The sequence below is a fragment of the Harpia harpyja genome, chromosome 3 (assembly GCF_026419915.1).
Source record: "Harpia harpyja isolate bHarHar1 chromosome 3, bHarHar1 primary haplotype, whole genome shotgun sequence".
NCBI classification, from domain to species: Eukaryota; Metazoa; Chordata; class Aves; order Accipitriformes; family Accipitridae; genus Harpia; species Harpia harpyja.
The window spans coordinates 33,299,339-33,325,435 of NC_068942.1; the positions used below are offsets into that span (position 1 = coordinate 33,299,339).

The 26,097-nt window shown below is 40.2% G+C and overlaps 1 protein-coding gene and 1 long non-coding RNA gene across 4 annotated transcripts in view; both read left to right on the top strand.

Moving 5' to 3' along the window:
* Positions 1–8,070, top strand: part of PDHX (pyruvate dehydrogenase complex component X) — a 57,593-nt gene extending 49,523 nt beyond the window's left edge. Inside the window, exons 11-13 of one of the 3 annotated variants that reach the window (XM_052781876.1) lie at positions 1,650–1,714; positions 3,113–3,207; positions 3,562–3,803. In XM_052781876.1, coding sequence (XP_052637836.1) covers positions 1,650–1,714; positions 3,113–3,207; positions 3,562–3,776 — 375 coding nt within the window. In that variant the 3' untranslated portion in view covers positions 3,777–3,803. Of the gene's footprint in view, positions 1–1,649; positions 1,715–3,112; positions 3,208–3,561; positions 3,804–6,330 lie in introns of those variants that run through there. The other 2 variants (XM_052781877.1, XM_052781878.1) reach the window with 2 other exon arrangements.
* A 2,529-nt stretch (positions 8,071–10,599) lies between these two features.
* On the top strand, positions 10,600–15,828 carry LOC128139464 (uncharacterized). Its single transcript, XR_008234399.1, has 2 exons — positions 10,600–13,794; positions 13,825–15,828. It is a non-coding gene; the product is annotated as an uncharacterized LOC128139464 (long non-coding RNA).
* Positions 15,829–26,097: the final 10,269 nt, after the last annotated feature.

Here is a 26,097-nt window from a genome sequence, read left to right on the forward strand (position 1 = left end):
CAATTCATTATCTGTGCGGAAGTTTATCGTGTAATGAATCTACCTCCACCCACATGCAAACAAAAAGTAGTCAATTCGATCACAGTTTCCACTTACTGACTCTGGTCCTTAAAGGCAGGGATAATGTTTCATAGAAATTACCTCTTCATAGATTGAATTGAGTGCTTGACAGGATATTCATAGAACACATGTAGAAAATACCTGGAAAGCAGAACGGGCAATTCCTGGAAAGCAATCTAGAAATTTACAAAAAAAAAAGGGGGGGGGAGGGGGGAGTCAATTCCTAGAAAGAATATGGAAAAAATCCTAAAAAAACCAGTGGTAGAATTCCTAAAAAGGGAGTGGAAAATTCCTAGAAAGTATCATCTCCAAGAAAGTTTCACAAATGTGATATATCACTTTTTTCATGTTGTGATAAAGTAGATTTGGGGGGGGGGTTTATTGACTTCCACTGAAATTTCCCTAACATAATTTAATTATTGGAAACTATCATTAGTTTTATTCTTTTTACCAGAAGAAGGAAAATATAAACAGACTATGTTCCTTTTATCAGTCTTCCCAGAAGCAGATCTGAGTCTATTTCCTTGACTGTGCTTTTGGCAACAGTTATTTTTGTCTTAAAATGTCATAATGCTGCAATTGTCACAATGTGACATTTTCCATGAGCTTTTCCACCTGTGGAATAAATATGATACAAGCCAAAAACACTACATGTATTCTTTATGAATAGGATAAATCATCTGTCCTGCATATATTCCCATTTCAGTCTCTGCTGTCAGTTGAAGAGCTCCTGATTTTGAAAAGGTTGCTACTAATGGAGAAGTTGTCTGACACCTTTCCAGTCACCACCTTTTCCATTGGGTACTCACAAGGAATGGGTTGGTGACCGAATAACTGGCTCTTGACCCACCAATGAGTGCCATTTCTCTTGAGGTCCACACAGTCCTTTCTTCCTTATTTGACAACTACTGTAACAATTATTCATCCTGATTCTCACTGCTTCCATCTAAGGAGGCCGCTGAGCTAGAAAAATCCTAAGAGGGGATAAGGATCTTTTTCTCTGTGGTCTTATCTTAGAACATAGTATGAACTTCTTGGGCTGTATTTTGAACAAAACGTTTGTGGATAGTTCCTTCTGTTATATTTAGAAGTAGAAAAGTCTCACAAATGAAATGGAGGTCACAGGAAGGGTGGTCTTTAAGGTAGTTGAATGCTTAGCTGGAAGAAATACATTCAATCTGCTAGGAAGTTCTGAAGTGGTACATGGCAGTTTCTTTAAACAAATACATTAAGAATACTGTGAATTTGTCTCATCAGTATTTTGCTAGATATATTTATCATCTAAAAACACCAGGGAGAATGGTGGTTCCATTGTGAAAACTGGAGCAAGGTTTGTAAGGTGAGAGAACAGCTTTTACTGAACAGCCAGCGTCGTTGGGAAAATGAAGTTTTGTGTCCTAGTCTCTTTGCCAAATCATTGCAGCTACAAAGCAATGTTGCTGAGGTGCTTCCCTAAATCCAAAAGCAGATGACCTTTTAATGGCTGTATGGTACTTACAATATCTTACTAAACTAAAAAGAATTAAGCTATTACAATGCTTTAATTTCTTTCCTCTCTTCTCTTCTTTTTCTTCTTTCATTTTCCTTAGGCTCTAGCAAAGAAAGCAAGAGATGGAAAACTGTTACCAGAAGAGTACCAGGGAGGATCTTTTAGGTAAAACTCCCTAGCAGCATTTAATATGTGCAGTGTGGGTTCAGAACTGTTTTATCCTCAGCTATTCCACTGTGTGTTAATGCATTGCCTTTTAAAATCTTACTCCGTGTGATGATTCTGAGTGTCAAACCTAGGCTGAGTGTCCTGTATCAGGGAGAAACAATTATCTTGGTACAGGTTTATTTCATCTGAGCCTGGTGTGAAATTCATGTTTTTCATACTGAGACTGATCTGACTTTTATTTTTGCACCTAATTTTTCCCCATTGCAGAAGAATGTTGGGGTTTTGGTTTTGTTTTTTTTTTTTTTAAATTGCATTCTGTAGTTAGGAAGACCCACTGATAATAGTTTTAAAATAAATATTTTAAAAGGAGTTGTTTGGCAGAGGTACCGCAGCAGACAATGATGTCCAGTTTGTCTTCAATTCACTCTTCAGAGGAATGTCTCTAGAGGGGCAAAAAAAAGTTACAGGAAAGTTGTGGCATTAACTCTTATAGTTTACTTTTAACTGAAACATTAAAAACTGAGTAGAAAATTTTACATAGTAGCATATATTTAGTAAATATTTTATTTCTATAAAATGTACTCTGCAAAAAGAGCTAGTGAACTCAGTGATGAGAAGTAACTGGCATGTGTAAAACACTAGCATAAATATAGTGACACAGTTGCACAATTAATTTCTCGGCTGACTTTTTACGCTCCCCAAGTTTCTAAAACTTTTAACGTACTGTGTTTTATGACACATTGTCATCAGGCAGCATTTTTTATTAAACAAACTCTAGCTTAGCTCACTTTTTGTCAATTTTTTAAAAGCTAATTCTGAATGCTTATATTAATCCTATTCTGGAATAGATAATCTGTGATGAGACTAATACTACAGACTTCTGCAGAAACATTGCTGTAATGTATATTAATGTGCCTGAGTTCCAACTGTCTGGAGTATGTGGCGCTCATGCTGGAGGAGTGGTCAAAAAAATCTCTAAGCCTTTCAGCAGAAAAAACATAAGGAAATGCAACAGTGGAAGCTTGGATGTCTTCATCAACACAAATGACCCCTAGGTGTGAATAACTGGGTGTTTCACTGGTAACAGATGGCACTAGTGAGAACAGCTGTGTGAGGTGTGACCGGGTGGATGATCTGCTCAGCCTGGTGGCAGACCTACGAGAGGAAGTAGAAAGGCTAAGGAGCATCAGGGAGTCTGAGAAAGAGATATACTGGTGGAACCATGCTCTGCCCTCCCTGAGACAGAAACGGGAACAGCCACCAGAAAAATACCAAGATCAAAGGGATCCTGTGTCCTCCCCCTGCCAGGCTGAAGACAGTAGCTTGAAGGAAAGGAGTGAATGGAGGAAAGTCCAAGCTCAGGGTGGCAGGTGAATGCCCTCCTTGCCTTCCCAGGTGCGTCTGGACAGCAAGTATGAGGTGCTGGATGTGGAAGGCCAGTCAACAGATGATATGGATGACAGTCCATCTACACCAGAGGTGTTGCCAAGGTCAGGAAGGCCTTCACACACCCCCTTCCCTGTGTCCTGACCACCTACATGAGGAAGAAAAGATGGGTTATAGTTGTAGGGGACTCCCTTCTGAGGGGAACAGAGGGTCCAATATGCCAGACAGACCCTCCTCATAGGGAAGCCTGCTGCCTCCCTGGGGCCCGGGTTAAGGACATCACTAGGAAGCTTCAAGCTTGGTACAGCCCTTGGACTATTACCCATTACTGCGCTTCCATGCAGTCGGCGATGAAGCTGCGATGCGTAGTCCAGGGGCGATCAAAAGAGACTTCAGGGCCTTGGGATGGTTGGTAAAGGAATCTGGAGCATGGGTTATTTTCTCCTCTCTCCTTCCAGTTGCAGGCAGCAGCGTTGGAAGAAACAGACGGACCCAGTCTATTAATATGTGGCTCCGCGGCTGCTGTCCCCGCCACAATTTGGGGTTTTTCGATAATGGGATGGCCTACGCGGCCCCAGGCCTGCTGGCTTCAGATGGGATTCGCCTTTCTCGAAGGGGGAAGAGGGTCTTTGCTCATGAGCTAGCGGGGCTCATCGGCAGAGCTTTAAACTAGACCTGAAGGGGGAGGGGGGTGACACCAGGCTTGCCCGTGACAAGCTGTGGGAACAGAGCTGGCAGATCTTTAAGGATGCTTTCCATAGAGTGCAAGAGCTCTCGACCCCCAGGTGTAAGAAATCGGGAAAGGAAGGCAAGAGACCAGGATGGATGAGTCAAGACCTGCTGGTCAAACTAAGGACAAGAAGGAAGTGCACAGGCAGTGAAAGCAGGGACAGGTATCTTGGGAAGGGTATAGGGACGCTGCCCAGTTGTGTAGGGATGGGGTGAGGAAGGCCAAGGTGTGGCTGGAGAACTTGGCAAGGGATGCAAAGAATAATAAGAAGGGCTTCTGAGTATGTCAGCCAGAAAAAGAAGGTCAAAGAAAGCGTGCCCCCCCGATGAGCAAGACTGGCGAACTGGTAACAAAGGACAAGGAGAAGGCTGAGGTACTCAGCAGTTTTTTTGCCTCAGTCTTCACTGGCGACCTCTCTTCCCACACCTCTTGAGTGGATGGACCTCAAGGCAAGGACTGGGGGAGCAAGGTCCCTCCCACTGTAAGAAAATACCGGGTTTGAGACCGCCTGAGGAACCTGATGAGTCTCTGTGGGACCTGATGAGAAATGCATCCCAGAGTCCTGAGGGAATTGGCCAATGCAGTTGCCAAGCCACTCTCCGCGATATTTGAAAAGTCATGGCAGTCAGGTGAAGTCCCTAGTGACTGGAAAAAGGGAAACACTGCACCCATTTTTAAAAAGGGTAGAAAGGAGGACCCTGGGAACTACCGACGCGTCGGCCTCACCTCTGTGCCTGGGAAGATCATGGAACAGATCCTCCTAGACGCTATGCTAAGGCACACGGAGGACGGGGAGGTGATTTGAGACAGCCAGCATGGCTTCACCAAGGGCAAGTCCTGGCTGACCAACCTAGTGGCCTTCTACAATGGAGCAACTACATCAGTGGACAAGGAAAGAGCCATGGATGTCATCTATCTGGACTTCTGTAAGGCCTTTGACATGGTCCCCCACAACATCCTTCTCTCTAAAATGGAGAGGTATGGATTTGATGGGTGGACTGTTTGGTGGATGAGGAATTGGCTGGATGGTTGCATGCAGAGGGTAGTGGTCAACGACTCAATGTCTAGATGGAGGTCAGTGATGAGTGGTGTCCCTCATGAGGTTCAACAAGGCCAGGTGCAAGGTCCTGCACCTGGGCTGGGGCAACTCCTGGTATCAATAGAGGCTGGGGGATGAAGGGACTGAGAGCAGCCCTGCAGAGAAGGACTTGGGGGTACTGGTGGATAAAAACTGGATGTGACCTGGCAATGTGCACTTACAGCCCAGAAAGCCAACCATATCCTGGGCTGCATCAAAAGAATTGTGGCCAGCAGGTCAAGGGAAGTAATCCTGCTCCTCTTCTCTGCTCCGGTAAGACCCCACCTGCAGTACTGTGTCCAGCTCTGGGGTCCCCAGCATAAGAAGGACATGGACCTGTTGGAGGGGTCCAGAGGAGGGCCACAAAAATGATCAGAGGGACGGAACACCTCTCCTGTGAAGAAAGGCTGAGAGAGTTGGGGTTGTTCAGCTTGGAGAAGAGAAGGCTCTGGGGAGACCTCATAGCGGCCTTCCACTACGTAAAGGGAAGTTTCCCCTACAAGAAAGATGGGGACAAACTTTTTAGCAGGGCCTGTTGCAGTAGGACAAAGGGTAACTGAAAGGGTTTTAAACTGAAAGAGGGTAGATTTAGACTAGCTATAAGGAAGAAATTTTTTACGATGGGGGTGGTGAAACACTGGAAGAGGTTGCCCAGAGAGGTGGTAGATGCCCCATCCCTGGAAACATTCAAGGTCTGGTTGGATGGGTCCCTGAGCAACCTGATCTAGTTGAAGATGTCCCTGCTTATTGCAGGGGGGTTGGACTAGATGACCTTTAAAGGTCCCTTCCAACCCGAACTCTTCTGTGGTTCTATATGGATTATTCTTTTTTCCACTCTTTGCAGTAACTATAACAAAACAGTAACTATAACAAAAAGGAGGAGATGGGCTAGCTTTCTCTATAGGCAATATGTCACAAGAGTCTAAGCCTTTCATAGTATACTGCTTCCCAGTTGATGACACAGACAAAAATGTTGAAGGGAGAAAGGCACAATGAGGCTTTCTTGTGCCTGAGTGATATCTAGATGCCCAAATTGTATCATTGGTTAGCAGCAACCATTGTAACTTAAAGTTGTGAGGTTCAATCTAAAAGACATTTGGCTTGGATCAGGGACAGGCAAAGTTTATTTGAAGATACCACTTTGCTGTCCTACTTTCCGCCTTTAGTGCGTGCAATGCAAGGATATATTACTGTAATGAAATGGGGCTTTTAAAAAGGTGCATTAGTTGTAATTGCAAAAATCCCAAACCCGTGAGAGTCTGAATGTGCCCAACGGAAATCCAGTTCAGATCTATTTTAAAGTTAATGGGTTTGGCCTTGGGAGAGAATTAGGTCAAAGTAGTCATTGAATATAGATTATTTTTTCTAAGGCATGTATAAATTCTGACATTACTGGTAACTCTTTTCTCTTTCATTTAGTATCTCCAATCTAGGCATGTTTGGCATCAATGACTTCACTGCAGTCATAAACCCTCCACAGGCCTGCATCCTAGCTGTGGGCCGAGCAAGACCAGAGCTGAAGATTGTGGAAGATGAAGAAGGGAATGAGAAACTTATGCAGCATCAACTCATGACAGTGACTCTTTCAAGTGATGGTCGGGTGGTAGATGATGAACTGGCTTCAAAGTTTCTGAAGACCTTGAAAGCGAACATAGAGAATCCAATGAGACTTGCCTTGTGTTAAACTTGGTGAAGATTGTTTCTTGTTTTGATAACATAGATAACTGTTACGTACTTGGGGTTGTTTTTCTGTACAGAGGAATAAATAGTTACTGTGAGATGGAGAGTTAAAATATTTAATTTATTGAGTTAATGTGAAAAACTATTAATTTTCATGCTTTTAGTCTTTTGCAATGACCAGGTTTTATACTGTAAAGCTAAAAGACTAAAGTTAACATACTATGTTTCTTTAAACACTTAGTACTAATAGCACATAATGTTTGTGTAGAAAAGTCAATCTCCTCTGAAAAGGAAAATTCAAGAAAACTATGAAATTTAAAAGGGAATCATAGAATAGTTTGGGTTGGAAGGGACCTTTAAAGGTTATCTAGTCCAACCCCCCTGCAATGAGCAGGGACATCTTCAACTAAATCAGGTTGCTCAGAGCCCCATGCAGCCAGACCTTGAATGTTTCCAGGGATGGGGCATCTACTACCTCTCTGGGCAATCTCTTCCAGTGCCTCACCACCTTCACAGTAAAGAACTTCTTCCTTACATATAATCTAAATCTAACCTCTGTCAGTTTAAAGCCATTACCCCTTGTCCTGTCACTACATGTCCTTGTAAAAAGTCCCATCTCCATGTTTCTTGTAGGCTCCCTTTACATAGTGAAAGGCTGCTATGAGGTCTCCCCAGAGCCTTCTCTTCTCCAGGCTGAACAACCCCAACTCTCTCAGCCTTTCTTCACAGGAGAGGTGTTCCAGCCCTCTGATCATTTTCATTGCCCTCCTCTGGACCCGCTCCAAAAGGTCCATGTCTTTTCTGTGCTGAGGACTCCAGAGGTGGACGTAGTACTCCAGGTAGGGTCTTTCCTGGGCTGAGATGGGATGCTTTATTTAAGGACTAAATATCTAGCTCTTAGAGTGAGGAAAACAAGAATCATAATTGAGCAAAGTGCTGCTGTGCATTCTAGTTAATACCGAGATAACTGAGTAGATAAATTATATTGCTGCTGTAGAAATTTTTTCAGTTTTCAGAAGACTTTTCTGGCATGTTGTGACATCCAGATTAGATTGAAATAAGGTTTATAAGATTTTGACAGATATTTCAATGGCTTCCTACATAAAAGCAGCAACATTACAAACCAAAAAAGTTTTGGTTTAATTTCATTTTCATCACAAATTTAACTGTTCTTCACTTTCTCCGTTACTATAAGCTACATTGAAGAAAACAAGATGACTGTGGAGATGAATGGGGAAAAGAAATGACAGGAAATTCTGAGAGAGACTAAATTAGATCATAGATAAAAAGTAATTTCTCAAAATATTAAGTAATATGGTGTAATCTGCAGCTTCGTTCATATAATTAGAACACATTAAAAAACATTTAAACTGTAGGGGCATCTATTTTTTTCCAGTATTTTAAGATAACTGCGTAATCTAATTCCTTGTAGAGGGGTAGAGAGGAGAATAAAGTCTGAATAAATGCTTTCTCCATAAAGGATGGAATCTCAGCTTCGTTGATTTTTAGTTTTTGATGGAACTGACATTTAGTGAAAACCACATTTTATGTAAAAAAACCCTAATAATAGGTTTTCTTTTACTTAATTTGGGGACAGTTACATTTTTAAAATTGAGGAGTTGCCCTAACTCAGATACCTTCTTCAGTACCACAAAATATAAAGAAATATTTTTTTCAGGTGCTCTGTGATGTTTTTTGGTTAACTTAAAACCCAAGTTAATTGTGCCAGCAGTATTGAGATGAAAAACTAGCTGTGATCTCCTAATCTCATAGAGGTTCCGGTATGAAAGGTGGAATTTTGCATACTGAATAGTTGCTGATTAATGCTGTCCTTTGCATGGACAGGAAAAAGATCTAAGTAGAAAGTGTTTCATCATCAGTATATGTTGAATTGTAACTTGGAGGCTTAAGTGCAGTGGCCTGAAGTTCAGATTAACAGAAGTAGATTGGTTTTTTTCTTATATATAAATATGGAACCACATATTGTATGTGTTTGTAATGAAATAACTGCATTTACAGGACCTGGTGAGAATATAAATTGTCAGTAGAATTCTGGGACTTTGTCTTATTCTAGATTGTGGAAGTCTTTTTTTTTAAAGATTTGGAGGACTTGTTTGTTGAGCTGCTGCCATAATTAAAAAGCTAATTGCAAGACAAAACCTGTAGTTAATACTGAGTTGAGAGTTTTTGCTAAATGAGTTTGCTTCTTTGGCTTGTTCTGATATAATAAATTCCATAAACTATTAATCTAACGGTAGGGAGAGATTTTTATTACCAAATCTAGTTTACTGCGCAATAATAGACATACCCATTCTGTACTTCCAGGAGTTTCTCACTGATAAATTATATTCAAGATGGGGTGCTGAAGATTAATTTGCAGTTTTAAGTGGTTAACCGTGAATTTTTCCAAAGTTGTTTATCAATCCCATATTACTTTGAAGGGAAAAAACCTACCAATTTATATATTGTCCTTGATAATATACAAGAAGTTCTCATTGTTTGCATAGCTAAATCTCTTCTGCCCAGGAGAATTTGCAGACTAATTTAAAAACTGATCTACTGTTCTTCATTTTTGCAGTTGGTGCTCTAGTGGTGTTGTGTGCTCCTCAGCATTTGTATATTTTACTTTTTAGCTGGTCGCAGTTAAGGGCTGCATGACTAATGCATATGACTATAGTTTTGCGTGTGTGTGTTCATGTAGTGCGAGTTCATGTGTTTTACTTTTGCTTTTGGAGCCAGTGGAAGGCGCTATTGTATGTAAGTACAGAATGTTTGTCATGTCTCATTCATGTGGGTACTAATACACCCATTATAATTTCCCTGTTCAGCACAAACAGGTGAAGACAATGCAACTTTTTCTCCAGGTTAAATAAACCTTTACAACTTTTGAACTAGGCAAATCTCAGTAAGGCTAATACAAGCTTTAATTCCAATTTCCTGAAACCTGCCTGCTTGCCAGCATTGTCATTTGATATAAAGGTGGATGTATGTGATTTGTCAGTCATCAGCCTGTGAAGGAAATCTCTGAAATTTAGACATGTGATAGCAGTCAGATCTCCTTAATTCAGAGTAATTGTACCATTTGGCAACATCTACCACTGTAGCAGAAGTGAGACAAATAGTTGCCCATACAGATTAAAATAAAACATTGAATATCTTCCTGAAGAATTTAGGGATTTGGGAATGGGGGCAATGGATAAAATGGCCCAGAAAGTGAACCGTGTGAAATGGTTATGCTTACATTTGAAGCAAATTTGCCTTGAAGTAAAAGTTGTACAGATGAAAAATATAACTTGTCATGTTTTATTCTTCAAAATGTCTTCTGTCAACATCTTTTTTACCTAAGCAAGAAATACCATGGAAGATACCTACTTTCTTGAAAAATTAAAAAACCTGAAATAAAAATTTAAGGCTATGCTTGGGGGAAATTACTTCCTTCATATAATTTTCCTTTGCAAGCGGCATAGTTAGAAAAAAAAAAAGGGTAGCTAGTTTAGGCTTTGTGATTGTTGGTAAGTATTGCACTGTGTCACACTTTAATCCCTAATTGCACTGTCAGAGTATTTGACTTTTCTGGATCTTTTTTTCTGCAATGTATTCCTTATGAAATAGAATTTCTGTAATTAATCTTCCCACATGTAATCCCTGAAAGAACCTCACTCCTACAAAGTGAATGCTCAGTGCTATTTTCACCTAATCCTTTTGTCCACATGCTCATCTCCATCCATACAAAATACGTTAGACGCTCTTATTTCAACTAATGATTAGTCCCATTGGGTACAGTAGAATTTAAAAGTTGAGTAGGAAGACATAAATATGACGAATGTTCAGACTTTGTTTCTTGGATTATGTGCTTTTATATGCTGTGTTGTACAGAAAGCTGCATATTGATCGCATTAAAGTATATCCAGTTGCAGAGTGAGTTAGGGGGAAACTAATTTAGAATTGTTGGAACTAAGTGTCATGCTTGATGTGTTTTTCATATGCAATAATTTGTGCCATAAAAAAGATGCCATTACGATTGATCATATAATAGTCTTATGGTGGTGACCTGTAGGTTTGAAACTCGTGGGTTTGGGTTGTTTTGTTTTTCCACTGAGTTTTTGTCCTGGATTACATCAGACCATAACAGATACTTTTTCCTCCCTAAAATCCACTGCCAACTGGTCAGATGGCTAGGTCTCTTTCTGTCAAAAGTACTGATTGCAAGCCCCTTTCAGTACCACTCAGCTTATCCTGGCATTTTCAGATATGGTTTAATTGGAGTAAGGTTAATCTACTTGTATGTTAACCAAAAACGGGTAAGACCAGGAGAAGCCCCTGGGAAGCTTAATTTCTAAAATTTGTGCTGTAGACTTTTATGGAGAAGAGTTTTGCTCTCACAGGTGGACAATTCAGTATCTTTCACAACTACTCTGCTTCAAGGATATGACAAGCTGTAGCATAGAATTAAAAACTTTGCATAGGAAAAGACACAGTGAGATGTGGCAAACATGACAGCATACACATTTAAAAGCTTTGGTGACTGAAGAGCTGGAAAGTATCCCAATGTTGGCCTTCTTTTGGCAGAAGGAAGCCATGTTACAAGGAGTCCTCTTGCCAAGCAGGCAGTTTTCTGTAAGCAAGCAGGTTACATGACACTAAAAGATGTATAGGTTACTGAACTGGAAGCTCATACTGTGATTTGTTTTTTTAATTCAACCGTTTCTATCTTTGTTTTTAACTAGGTGTCTTAGGACTTCATTGTTGGTGATGATTTTTTTTCCTCCTTTCCTAAAATGTAAAAGTATTGTCTTAAGAATTCACAAGAATGCCCGTCATTGAATTGCTTATCAAGGAATGGAATGTCTGTCTGTTCAAAATCCTCTTTGATCTGTTTCCAGAGCCCATGCAGTCCATACAGCTCCATAAGCTAGAAAAGAATGCCGGAGATGGATTGTCATGAGAGATGGGCTCTCTTCTGGTATTCAGCCAAGCTGCCCCTTTCTGTAACCCACAAAACTGTTTGTTCTGGTAGTGTTAGATCAAAAGCAAGCATTCTTTGAAACATGTAGTAGTGTTGGTGGTGTCATTTGCAGATTAATGCATGCAATAGCCCTCTCTCTCTCACAGTTGGATGATCCTATATAACTTGGATGCAGGATTGTAAATTGACATTGAATATTACTGCAAGTTAGGTACTCTTTTTTAGAAGAATACTTAGGACTCAGACCACGGCGGGAATTTGAATGGAACTGATGTGACTGTGCAGGAGTAATTTCCAAGAGCATTGCGTATCAAGACCATACTTCATAGGATTAGGACACCTGTTGTTGCCTATCTGGACTTCTGTAAGGCCTTTGACATGGTCCCCCACAACATCCTTCTCTCTAAAATGGAGAGGTATGGATTTGATGGGTGGACTGTTTGGTGGATGAGGAATTGGCTGGATGGTTGCGTGCAGAGGGTAGTGGTCAATGACTCAATGTCTAGATGGAGGTCAGTGATGAGTGGTGTCCCCCAGGAGTCCGTATTGGGACCAGTACTGTTTAATATCTTCATCAATGACATAGACAGTGGGATTGAGTGCACCCTCAGCAAGTTTGCAGGTGACACCAAGCTGAGTGGTGTGGCTGACATGCCTGAGGGATGGGATGCCATCCAGAGGGACCTGGACAAGCTTGAGAGGTGGGCCCGTGTGAACCTCATGAGGTTCAGCAAGGCCAAGTACAAGGTCATGCACCTGGGTCAGGGCAACCCCTGGTATCAATAGAGGCTGGGGGATGAAGGGACCGAGAGCAGCCCTGCAGAGAAGGATCTGCAAAGGACTACTACTCTTGAGCTATTTGTTCAATTCAAGCTTATGCTGATTATTGGTTTTTTCTGCTGCAAGGTTAGTAAATCATTTATTAGATCATTGTACCAATTATTCTAGTTATGAGAGTAACTTCTGCTGCCTTTCATGTAGGTAATATTTCAACTTACATTCTGTACCACTTTCATGTTGTGGAAGGGCTGTTTTTCAGCCTCTTGTTCATGGCTGATTTGCCTTAACTGCTCTGATTCATGCTATTTTGTTCTTTAAATTAGAGAATGATTTTTTTTTTTTCCAAGGCTTTGAAATAAACTATCCCTGCACTTCTTATGAAGTACTGCAGCACAACTAATAAAATTTAACTAGCCATCTACCCACTCTTAATATTTTTCTGAGTTCTCCAGATCAGGAGAGATTCTTATGTAGTACTATAGTGCATCATGAATCAGAAATAGCTATTGTTTCCTTTACCCTGAAGGCTGCTAATAAGCAGTCAAGCATTGTCATTTAAGAAGTGTACTAGTACCTACAATTTTTTGTTCCCCAATACCTGTTTGTAGACTGCTGTTTGCATTTCCTTTCTTTTTGTTTAAAGAGGTATTGAATTACATGTGAATAGTCACATAGTGTTTTGTAAGTAAATGGAAAAATATGGTTGTTCAGTTTATGTTCTTTGTATGCTTATGATGATGATGGTTTTCCATTTTCCTTAAAGGTTCCAAGTATTAGCTAAATGATACTCCAGTAAAGTGAGATTAATGTTTTGATAATGCTTCCTAAATAACTTAAATGTTCTGATCCTTCCCTTTTAGTTTTTATATACTAGGTTAAGTTTTAGAAACTTCTAGCTTACGAATATTTCCTTTTTTAATTCAGCCAAATGACAGAGTTGTGTAGATTTCTCTGCTGGTTTTAAGAGGCAAGGCCAAAAGCTTTGAGAATGTGTCATTTACATTAAAGTCCTAGGAATCATTTTAAAATGTATTGTTCTTGCAAAAGAAGTGTATCTAAAATGAGCCTGACATTGATCTCAAGATGCAAGGAAGATGAGCGTTGCTGCAGTAGCTTTAAAGGATGTTAGCACAATAAAGAAGTATCTTCAGCGTGTCTCCTATCAGTTACCTTTCTGACTATAGTAATTTAGCATGAAAAATGAAATGTTGTTCTGGAGGAAAGTACATGAAGTGTGCTTTTTTCTTTTGCTGTATTTTGTAAATTGCCAGAAATGTATGCATATTTATCCAAAACTTTTTTTCCAAGAAAGTGTATTAATCAGCCTATTAATCTCTGCACATAGAGCTGTTCACTGAATCATTGTTCAGAAATGAGAATCCAGATACTGATGTGCTTCTCACCGGTGGACTTGTTTGGTATAAGCCTTGATGGTGCCACTGTTTTCGATCATTTCAGTCAGTGAAAGACGTGTTTTAAAGGGAAAGCTGAAATACAGAAAGGCCTGCAGAGGGCAGACTGAGAAGCCTGGATTTCTGACTTTCTGAATCTCTAAGTGTAAATATAGTCACCGAACTGTTTCAGTGTGTAGATATTCTTTAATTTAAACTATAGCATGATGGTTTGGTGTTTGGCTTTGAAGTGTTTCAGAAAGCACCTGACATGAATAAAGAAGGAATAGTAAACACTAACTTGCCTTGATCTGTTGGAATTAGGATCAGACGGAAACCTTGGTCATTGTGTGGCTCTCCTGCAGAACTGGATCATAGAATCGTAGAATATCTCAAGTTGGAAGGAAGCCACAAGGATCATCGAGTCCAACTCCCTGCTCCTCACAGGACTACCCAGAACTAAACCATATGTCTAAGAGCTTCATCCAGATGCTCTTTGAATTCTTGACAAGTTTGGTGCTTCACTGGGGAGCCTGTTCCAGGGACCAACCACCCTCTCAGTGAAGAACCTTTTCCTAATGTCCAATCTGAATTTCCCCTGATGAAGCTTCGTTCCATGTCCTCATGTCCTGTTGCTGGTCACCAGAGAGAGGAGATCAGCACCTCCCCCTTCGCTGCCCACTTTGAGGAAGTTATAGACTGCGATGAGGTCACCCCTCAGCCTTCTCTTCTCCAAACTGAACAAACCACGGGACCTCAGCTGCTCCTCCTAAGTCTTGCCCTTGAGGCCTTTTGCCATCTTGGTTGCCTTCCTCTGGATACACTCTAATAGTTTGGTGTCCTTCTTATATTGAGGCACCCCAAACTGCACACAGTACTTGATGTGGGGCCGCACCAGTGCACTGTAGAGTGGGACAATCACCTCCCTTGACCGGCTAGCTATGCTGTGTTTGATGCACCCCAGGACACAGTTGGCCCTTTTGGCTGCCAGGGCACACTGCTGACATCGATGATGTTGTATTCCATTTGTCCCCAAAATGTTGAAGGCATAGAGAGCCGATTCCTTTAAGTCAGTATGGCAATTACATCCATAATAGATTAAACAGAAAACACTGATCTACCAAAAAACTACAAAAAACAGTTGAAAGTACCTTTCAATATGTTCTTAGATAACCATAAATTTTAAACTTCTAACCTCTTGTGTTTTCATTCTTTGTAATCGTGCTTGAGTAAAGCAGGAGGATGTTCATGGTAGCCTACTGGAGATTTGTAGAAACATGCTAACCAGTAAATTTTCCAAGAAACACAGAAACTTAGGATTTGGGTGAAGACCTGTGTGTTGATTAAACTGGGGTGCAAATCATTTACTGGAAACTTGACTGGCTACTTTGTGTGGTTACTTTACAAAATCTGCCTAACCTGAAAAGCCATCACTGTTTACCTGAATTCAGTTTGCACTCCTTCCCTTTGACGTCAGTTTTGCTTTGACTTGTAGGTATCACAGTGGATAATTATTCATATACAATAACCATATTGTTCTTCCCTCTCTCCACAATAATTGTCCTACCTGGCAAGTTAAACATTTGTGTCATTATGAGAAATAACTAGCTGGAAAATGACAGATTTTTCTGTTTGTTCATTAGCTGTACTAAGGAAAATGATTCATGCTATGTTAATGAATACTGCTATTTATCTCCTTCAAGATTAGAGATCAAGAGAAGATTCTCTTTTATACCTTAGAAGTTCCTCTCATGTGGCCTAGACCTAGATAGGAGCAAAGGGCAGCTGTGAATATTTTTATTTCTGCTCACTGTTGTAGGAAGAATATACTGAATTGTTAGTGCAGCAGATCTTCTCTCTCCTATGGTTTCATGATTTTTACATTGTCTATGTACCGTTTATTACAGCATGCTGTTCACTTCACTTTGCAGGGATCCAAGCAATTGAACCTTGCAGGATACTCTCTGTTGACCTAGTCATTAACCAATTCCTGTTTCAGCTGCCTATCTTAAGAAAATATGTGTAATTATGTTTCATTTTGCAACCTAGGTGCACTTTTAATTTCTTCCCTGCCAAATAAATTATAAGCTTGAATATCCATGGAGGCTGTTTGCTTGTGCAGATGCTTACACTTGCTGTGTCATGTCCCAGTCTCCATTAGCAATGTGTACTGAATTTCTCTAGGTTTCAGCAGACAGCATCATGCTGTTTCCTCTTCCTTGCATGGAAAATAGGAACTATAGCGGATCCCTTGGTTGATCACTCTTCTGAAGTGTGAGACTCCTGGCTTATAGTGTAAATTTCAACCAAATATTCTGAATGTATTACGTTGCTTAGTCACTTGCTCATTTTGGCAAGGATTCTAGATCACTTTACTACTCATTTTATAGTACAAGCAATACACAGATTCAAATGAAAATAATATTCATACTTTTTTTTGCCCCTCCAAGAGTATTTAGAGAGACAAGTTACATACAGAATTATTTTGGAGTCAATTCACAAATGAATTGGTTGTGCCCACAGAAATTTATCAGACGTTACAACATCTCGCATTTCCCTGTTGACAAGTATAGAAGAGTTACAGCTTTTTCAGGCAGATTAGGAGTCCTTCCTCTGTCCGTTCCTATTTTGAGCCTAATCACAGTCTATCATAGTCTTCAAAGCAGGTGATGTCTTCTTACTCAAGCTCATAACAAGGGCCAATGATTCTGAGTGACTCCCAGCTGGAGCAGAAGAGACATTTGGGGATGTGCTAAATCATCTTAAGCAATGCACCTCCTTGGCTGCTTTTTCTATTTATTTGTATGCTATCTGACAGGCTTTGACCACTCTGACAGCTGCAGAGGAAGGCCACAGAAGGTCTAGGGCCTCTTGTTGAAATGGATAATACTAATAAAGGAGAAGTAATGTGATTATTGGCTCCTTTTCACAAGATTTTTGTTAATAGTTCCATTCCAATGCCTTTAGCCACAATGCAGCTAGTTTCATTGATTGTAAGTCGAAGGAAAGGGTTGCAGTTTTACCATAATGAAACTACTGCTCTGTTAATACTTTTGTTTTCAAACAAGACAACTTTTCCCTACTGTGTATTGACATAATGACTCTGTTAATCATTGGTATGTGACACCCTTAGCTGTATTAGGAGGGAAGAACATTGCTTATGAAGGTCAATACTCACTGTTTACCTGGAGATTAGCAATTGCATTTTTACCAATAGCACCGATGCCACTACAAATTATGAAACTAAATTGACCTATCAGAAGTGTCTTAAATATTATTCACATGGCTTAAATATTAAGTGAGATCTGAGCTGAGGGAGAGAGGTGTTTTGGCCAAAGACTACATTTCAGCAATTGCAAGAAGACATCTTTATTTTGGAAGACAATCCCTATTGTGCAGGGTAGAAAAGATGAAAGAAAGTCAAAAGAAAGTAGTCTTTTTCACCTGTGCTTGAACATCTTCCTTTTTATAGCATTATATTTATTTTATTGATTATCAAGAAATGCCTGGATTTTTTTTAAGCCATAAAGTATAAGCAGATGATCTCTGTCCATGCAATTGTCTTGAGCAAACTCTGAGGGAAATAATACTTCAAAACTTTAAGAAAGAGAATTCTACTTCTCAGACCTCCTTCTAAAGCATGTGTGCATACTTCGCATGTGTGCCTGTGCGTATGTATATACCTCTGTATGTGCTGAGATGGACTGGTAAAGAGGGGAAGCTGCTATTTCAACCACATTTGTTAAAGCCTTTCAGATTTGGGCTACAGGATGAACAGAGACAGGCTTCTGAATTCCCCTACTGAGACTTCAACATTTCTGCTTTAATATATGTGTGTCAATGTATATGTGTATAGGTACAAGGTTGGGGGAGGCCTGAGAGAAACCTGCCCTGATTACATTTGAAGAAAGTAATTGCAACATTGCATCTGTTGCTCAAACACAAGTGATGAGACAGTTGAAATTATAGCTAGGAGCAAATACTCTTGCCTAAGAGAGATACCCTGAAGAATCTATGAAGCAATCTTTGTGTGAGAAGGCAGCTTTCCCTTATACATACCTCATCACAGGATTTTGGGGGGGATGTGGTGGTGGAAGCAGTTGTCTTGTGTGAGAATAACGTGTCTGGTGCTCTTGGAGAGGTTTTGAACATTTATTTTTGGTAAAAAGACAATCAGCTAACCAAGCAAAATCTGCAACTGTTGCAGAGTACTTCGTTAAGTTTGTTGATAAATCTATGAATCCAGAAAGGGATGTTCTAGAAATCACATGTTATTAGAACTGATTTAGGCATAGGCTAAGCCACTGTTTTCTCTGCACTTTTCTAAACCTGACTCCTATTTAATTTTTAAGCTGTTTTATGTGGTGATTGTCTGCTTGTGGATGTGCGCTATATCTGACTCAGTAGTGTGTGTGTATACCATTTATATCAAAGTAACCAGTCGTGGATGGTAATTACCACCAATTTACTTTTAATTTCAGAATTGACTAGATAGGCAGCAATGCCACAGGAAATGCCATCTTTAAAAAAAAAAAAAACAACAACTACTCAATAGCCATATTAGTGGGTGGTGCTTCCTGCACTGAGATAACAGTTTCCCTAGCTAGTGACAGAAAGCAAGAGAGGTTGGGACAGGAAAACAGTAACTCTGTAGAGAACTCAGTGGCAAAAGAACTCTGGATTCTTGCATACCTAAAGACTGGGGCAGAGGGGTGGGGGGGGTATTTTTTCCCATTTTCAGATGAATTATGCACAGGAAATTTTAGCTTTGTCTTGTTAAGTGACAATTCTTTGCCATATCAACCACAAGTTCTAATTACAAACTCTAGAATGTTTTTCTGACTCTGGAAGTTTTAGGGGTTTCTTCTGAAGTTTTTGTGATAATAAAAATAAACATTTTCATGTGGTTTTCTATTATTCTTGTGGTTATTTAGAAAGCTTGACTAGAGTTTCATATGTGAACAGCACATTAAACAATTATAGATTGCAATTTTTTTGCTTAAGGTATTCAACCGCTAGGTAAGTTTTCTGGAGTAGATCCCCATGTCACCAATGGTAGGAAATGTAATGGAGGAGCCTTTTTCTAGGCTCTGAACCAGGTGAGAATGACATTTAATTTTCTTATGCTCAATTTTTTTTTTTTTTTCATTTAAAATTAGTTTCAATGTACTGAAAGAATTAGTGGCCTAGTTTACCAAAAACATTTATCAATATGCTGATGTTTTCACAAAACTGTGGATGTATATCTGTGGTTAAAAATGTTTTCATTAGAATTGCTATGAACATTTCAAAGATGTTCATTTGCAGAAGTTTTGATTTAGATGTAGATTTATGTAAGTAATAAAATGTATGCATACATTTTATTTTGGTACTGACCACCACATTTTAAAATAAGAGGTCATTTATGTGTCAGTTGTTTAAATCATTTGAATAATTTCTTATCTGGCAATGCTTAATCAGTTTTTCCAGCAATCCCAGAAAGCCTTGGCTCACCTCACCATGAATTGCTAACAACTTACATTATCTCTGAAATCCTTATACAAAAAGAGCTTTTTAAGGATCCTAAAAGTTTGAATAGAATAATTTAAAAAATGTTTTTGATTACAATGAAAGCATATTTGGACTTGAAAGGAAACTTCAGCATCTGAAGTCTGGGAGGACTAAACGCTATCAAAAAGAGTTAAAATTTTTAAGAGTTTCTGACTATCCTTTCCTTAGTAACTGTTTTCTTGCTTATATGTAAATGGAATCCAGGGTTGTGAAATTAAAATACTACTGGGACTGTCAACAGAGGTGCCAAGAGACTGAAAAGATTAGGATAGCATCTCCAACTACATCTTAAAAAGCTGCCTTCAGCTTCCAGTGATACTGTGAAATATCAGTGAGGAAGCATAGCCCTTTGTGTTCATGTGTCTCAGGTCTCCTGGCACTCAGTCTCATCTCTTTCAAGCAATCAAATTGAGAAGACAAAGAAAACAACTGACCATACAGCAGTAAGCTGAAGCATCTTTCAATCATTTATCAGCAGTCCTGGCTAACTGGGGAGGTCCCAGTTGAGTGGAGATAAGCAAATGTGATGCCCATCTACAAGAAGGGCCAGAAGGAGGATTCGGGGAACTACAGGCCTGTCAGTCTGACCTCGTTGCTGGGGAAGGTTACGGAGCAGATCATCTAGAGAGCCATCACATGGCGTGCGCAGGAGAACCAGGGGATCAGCCCCACTTGGCATGGGTTTACGAAAGGCAGGTCGTGCTTGACCAACCTGATCTCCTCCTATGACCAGGTGACCCCCTTAGTGGATGAGGGAAAGGCTGTGGATGTTGTCTACCTGCACTTTAGTAAAGCCTTTGACACCATTTCCCACAGCATTCTCCTAGAGAAACTGATTGCTCATGGCTTGGATGGGTGTACTCTTTGCTAGGTTAAAAAACTGGCTGGATGGCCGGGCCCAAAGAGTGGTGGTGAATGGAGTTAAATCCAGTTGGTGGTCGGTCACAAGTGGTGTTCCCCAGGGCTCAGTATTGGGGCCAGTTCTGTTTAATGTCTTTATCAATGATCTGGATGAGGGGATCGAGCGCACCCTCAGTGAGTTTGCAGACGACACCAAGTTGGGAGGCAGGGTCGATCTGCTCGAGGGCAGGGAGGCTCTACAGAGGGATCCGGACAGGCTGGATCGATGGGCTGAGGCCAGCTGTGTGAGGTTCAACAAGGCCAAGTGCCAGGTCCTGCACTTGGGTCACAACAACCCCATGCAGCGCTACAGGCTTGGGGAAGAGTGGCTGGAAAGCTGCCTGGAGGAAAAGGACCTGGGGGTGCTGGTTGACAGCCGGCTGAATATGAGCCGGCAGTGTGCCCAGGTGGCCAAGAAGGCCAACGGCATCCTGGCCTGTATGAGAAACGGTGTGGCCAGCAGGAACAGGGAGGTGATCGTCCCCCTGTACTGGGCACTGGTGAGGCCGCACCTCGAGTCCTGTGTTCAGTTTTGGGCCCCTCACTGCAGGAAAGACATGGAGGTGCTGGAGCGTGTCCAGAGAAGGGCAACAAAGCCGGTGAAGGGTCCAGAGCACAAGTCTTATGAGGAGCAGCTGAGGGAACTGGGGCTGTTTAGTCTGGAGAAGAGGAAGCTGAGGGGAGACCTTATCGCTCTCTACAACTACCTGAAGGGGGGTTGTAGTGAGGTGGGTGCTGGTCTCTTCTATCAAGTAACTAGTGATAGGACAAGAGGAAACGGCCTCAAGTTGCGGCAGGGGAGGTTTAGATAGGATATTCGGAAGAATTTCTTTACAAAAGGGTTGTCAAACATTGGAACAGGCTGCCCAGGGAAGTGGTGGAGTCACCATCCCTGGAGGTATTTAAAAGACGTGTAGACGTGGCACTTGGGGACATGGTTTAGTGGTGGTCTTGGCAGTGTTAGGTTTATGGTTGGACTCAATGATCTTAAGGGTCTTTTCCAACCTAAATTATTCTATGATTCTATGATCTAGTTTAGCTACCTGGAGACATTATAAAGATTCCAGAGATTAAAGGTGAGAGAAATTTTACCAGACAATTAGATCTATGTTTTTGTGATGATTTCAACAGTGTCCCTGTACGTTTAAGGTAACACTTTCTCTACCACCATAAATGTGAAGGCTGGGTATTCCTGGTGTGGAGCTTATTCTGACTGTGGTAGAGATGTTCTAGAGGCACTTTGTTCTTGTTTGTTAGAAGTAAGTCTCAAAATCTCAGCCAGTTTGTGAATCATATGCTTAAGGCAAAGAAACCACAGCCCTGCTGCCTCTCTTTCTGTAAGCTTGGGTTGCAGTCCTTTCTCAGTCATTAGCTCATCTTCCCATTGGCTTTGAATAATCCCTGCTAGTGCTGCTTCTCCCTGAAGCTGTCTTCTATGCTTACCAGCCCCATGTCAGGAACTGGTTGATACCTATCTTCACAGATTCCACAAAAGGATAAAAGCAGAGGCTTTAAGTAAAATTTTGTGACTATTATATATATGTATATATGTGAATGTTGTATTCATTTGTCTATCCAGAAAACTCTTTGAATGGTTTCTTTTGAGCTAACTACTGAAAGCCTGTGAAGCAAGAGAAGTATTTAATTAAGATTACTTTATTTCCACCTTTGTAAACTGTTCACTACCCACTGTAATCCAGCAGGATTTGCCACCCCTTCAAAAGAATTCCTTTGGCCATCTGTAAACTGTCTTGATTCTTCAAGATTCACTAAAGCAGGACTCATTAATGTAAAGCACATACTGTGTTTTTCAGTTTAGAGCCGGGTACCTCTAACTGTTGCCAAATCACTTTGTTAGAAGCTGTTTGCTGAGAGGTATATAAAATACACCATTGTTGAAGCTAGCATGGTTTATAATTTGCTTTTACTGTTTTAATCCCCCCCCACAGACCCCCTGCCAAGTTGCATGTTGGGATTGTGGTGGCCCTTTACACCTGGTTTAAAAAAAAACAAAAAAAAGAAAAAGAAAGAGCTAAAACAATAGGGGACAATAGCTGCCTTTCAGGAGTGGCAGCTAGAGACTAGGTGCGATATCCAAAGGTGTCTAAAATAACACTGAGGCTTGCATGTAAACAATGAACTCTCATCACTGAGTTCCATCACTGAGTAAGCATGGAGAGAAACCACTGTTAGGTTTTGACTTGCTGTTTCTTGTTTCCCTAGAGTATGAACTTGAATGATTTTTTTTTAATTGAAAGTTTGTTTTTTGATAGGACCTTTTGTACTTTCACTGCAATGTATGATATAAAAAGAATCAATTTTTCCTTAGACTTGGAGACATGTTTCTAACATCGGTAGCTGTGCATGTCCTGAAAATAAAAATACTTATGCTATGTACAACTTCTGCATTCCTGAGCTGCCTCATACACAGGTAGGAAATCAGCTTGCAAGCTACTCTCAAAATGAGAAACAAAGGACTTGCTGGATAATAGCTTGATTTGATTATCTTTCTGATAGATTTCAGATCATTTAGAGAAGTGAACTGAAGTTCAATGAAATAGAAACAGGAGGAAAGACACACTTTAATCTTCACTTTTGATTAAATCTGATCCAATCTTCAGCATCAACTACTGCTATCTGTAATTTGGAGATTTGGATCATGAATCAAAGAGGAGGAAAGTTCTGTCTAGTAACTCCTGGCACAAAGCTAAATGTTTACAGATGACTGTTGAGTTTTAAGTGTAGGTGCCCAGGAAACTCCAAACTGCAAACATAGTCTCACCCCAGATTACCAAGGACTGCCTGCTTACCAGGTGCTTACCAAGTGATTTACTGAGGCATATGAAAGAAAGTACAGAAACTTTTTAAAATCAGGAACTGAAAAACATATAACTGCTACTAAAACTAGGTAAGATGTGTGCAAACAATAAATTAGAAGTGTGCTCTGATTTCATATTGAACACATCCAGCCAAGAAGACAACTGGACTCCTTTATTGAGTATTTAGAGTGGAAATAAAAACTAAATAGTGCTCTGCAGGATAACTGCATTACATAGTAAATTAATATGAAATATGGTTACTTCCTCTGTATGCATTCTTTGATTTTTTTTTTTTTTTTAAATGAAAAAGCCCTCAACCTAGATATAAACAAAGAAGAAAATCCTACTATAAGGATATGGACTTTTTCCAGCATACATGACTTTCCAAAACCTAAGAATAATTAGGAAGGCATCTTCTAAACACTTTGCACGTACACAATAAAACATTTCTTTAGTGAATAGTAGGCTGACACTACAGCAGGAAAATAGTAGGGAAAAAAGCAAGAGATGCCAGTACATGTTGATGCTGATTACAACACACTAGGTTTGCTGTCTTAAACCAAGAGTATGACATCATCAAACCAATGTCTTTGATCTCAAACACCAAGGCAAATGAATTGCTATAAAAGGCCATACACTGGATTTTTCCCAGTACTGTTCCAACTGATCATTTGGAATAAGAATCAACAATTAATTAACATGATTGTAATTCATACAAACAGTCATGTAATTAAGTCCATAATTAGGCCTGATTTTTAGAACAGAGGAGCATTCAATTCCTATCATATTCCAAGGAAGATAAATTGTCTGGAGGGAGAGTACATGCTGGCAGGTGAGATAGAAGGTTACAGAAGGAGACCATGCTGAAGAGGGTTGTGGAGTTTCCAAGAAGAGGAACATATGCCAGAGACTAGAGATGGGTATCGAAAAGGAGATGCAGGTCAACTGGCTGGCACTGTAGGAAGCAGAGCAAATCTGTTGAGTGGAGGAAGAAGTGAGTTGTCCAGCGACTCACAGCCAACCTTGTCTCTCTGTTTCAGGAACTGTTCAGTGAGCTCCTTCCATGCCTCTTCTGCATCGTGGGTTTTTATCCACAGTAAAAGTTAACATTTGTACAGCTGCCTTCAATCCAGCCATTGTAAGTATATAGTGCAACAAGTCTTTGAAATTTCTTATGTGGACTCTATTGAGCGCATATGTGATCAGCAGGATAGAGATGGGGTTATTTAGTGGCTTGTCTGGCCTAGTTCAAGTCTCCAGCAAGGAAAATTTGTGCCTGGGATGCCAGCCAGGTGCTTTTTCAGTTTGTGTTGGCAGAAAACAATGCCTCCTTGACTACAATGTACTTAATAAAAATAAAACCATTTCAGTTCCGAAGAAAATAGCTCTGATTCTGCAACTCTTTTCTGCTCCATAAAGTGGTGTCACTGTGTTAGTGTTGTAGCTCTCTGTTGTCACATTGTAGAGCATTATGAGAGGTTACTTTGATGTGACTCAGAAGGAAGTGGCAAGTTATTAAGCGCAGATACCCAATTTAGACTGAATGGTTTGTTATTTTGCAGTTTTTCTTTTTTGGCTGCTGATCTGCTTCAGCTCTTTTGGTGCCTTCTGTGTAATGCATTAGGTGTAAATATTGTTTGGGGTAGAAGGTAACTTCCTCCAGGAATTGGTGGAGAACATCCTGAGATGCCTTGTCTTCTGAACGCTGCCATGAACATATGGTATTCATTCGAAATGTTATGGGCCTGTTTCTGTGGGGAAATGAACAGGAAAATATTTCCAAAGCATTTTAATTATAATCCCAGAAGAATCAGGCCACATCTTTATGCCTCAGACATGTTCAAGAGATAAAAGCACTTTTTGTATCATTTGGATGAAACGTTTTAGAAAGATATGAGGGGTCTATTAAGGGTCTATAAAGGGTCTATTAAGCCTTTGTACATGTGTGATATGGTGAGCAAGGATACAAGAAGCTTCTCAGACTCTGAGATGTCTACAGTATGGGACATCACCCCACCACATGTAGAGTACAAACCTGCAAAGGCAGATACACTGATTTCTCTAATGCACAATTGTGCATGGTTTAAGAAACAAAGATTCTCCCAAGTGAGCATCTCCTGCAATCATTTTTAACAAGCTACAGACAACAAAACCATGGTTTATTTTCATCATTCCCTTTCCATTTTTAACAGCTACTGAACCTAAGTGAGTTTCTGCTCACAGTATCATGTTGATGCCAATGCTAAATGCTAGCAACCCATCTAACCTGACTTTCCTTTAACAGAAATCTGCCCCAGTGGTCTTGATCAAAAGTTGTTTGCTATAGTGTTTGCTGTGCACTTGTGCATTCACCATGAGGACACTGTACTTCAGTGATTCTCTGCCTTTACCTTCTCCAGAGATTTTATTCAATTCTGACATTTCAGAGAGTCAAATCTGTTATCCAGACATCAATCCCCTGTATGGCAAATTCTTTTATAAAATTGCTATTGCTCTTTAGCTGGAGGAAAAAAAAAATCTGGATTTTACACAGAAGACAATCTTTTCAGGTTTATTAGTAGTAGGGTGGGTACTTGAGAAGGAAAGATTTTTCTCTATAATAACTAAATACATGTTATTGTACGTCATCCCTAAGGTAGCATGATTAAACTCCAGTGAGGTATCAGTCATTCTTTTTGGAGCTTTAGAACAGTTGTAACTTTCCAGGCTGCATTTCCACAGTGTATTGTTTATCATGAATCTGCCAGAATTTTAAGCAGGCGTACCCCCGCATTCTGATGTTAAAATATTCTATAGCACCTACTTCACTAAGCAAGTTCGGTTCAATTTACTGTAAAATAAGCTCTATTTTGTAGAATGCATCAAAAGGTATGGAAAACTGTCTCAGTTTGCCTGCAGTAGGGACAGAAGACAGAATGATGTAGGAGGAAGAGAATTGCTGATACCAAAGACTGATTAAAAAAATCCACATATTAACTTACTGTGTTACCTTATAACAGCTGGAGTGATACAGAAAAGGATGGTTGGAAAATGAGAGCCATTTGCAACTAAGTATGGGCATAGGTATTAGACATGTCACTCATAAGTTTCCAAGTTCCAG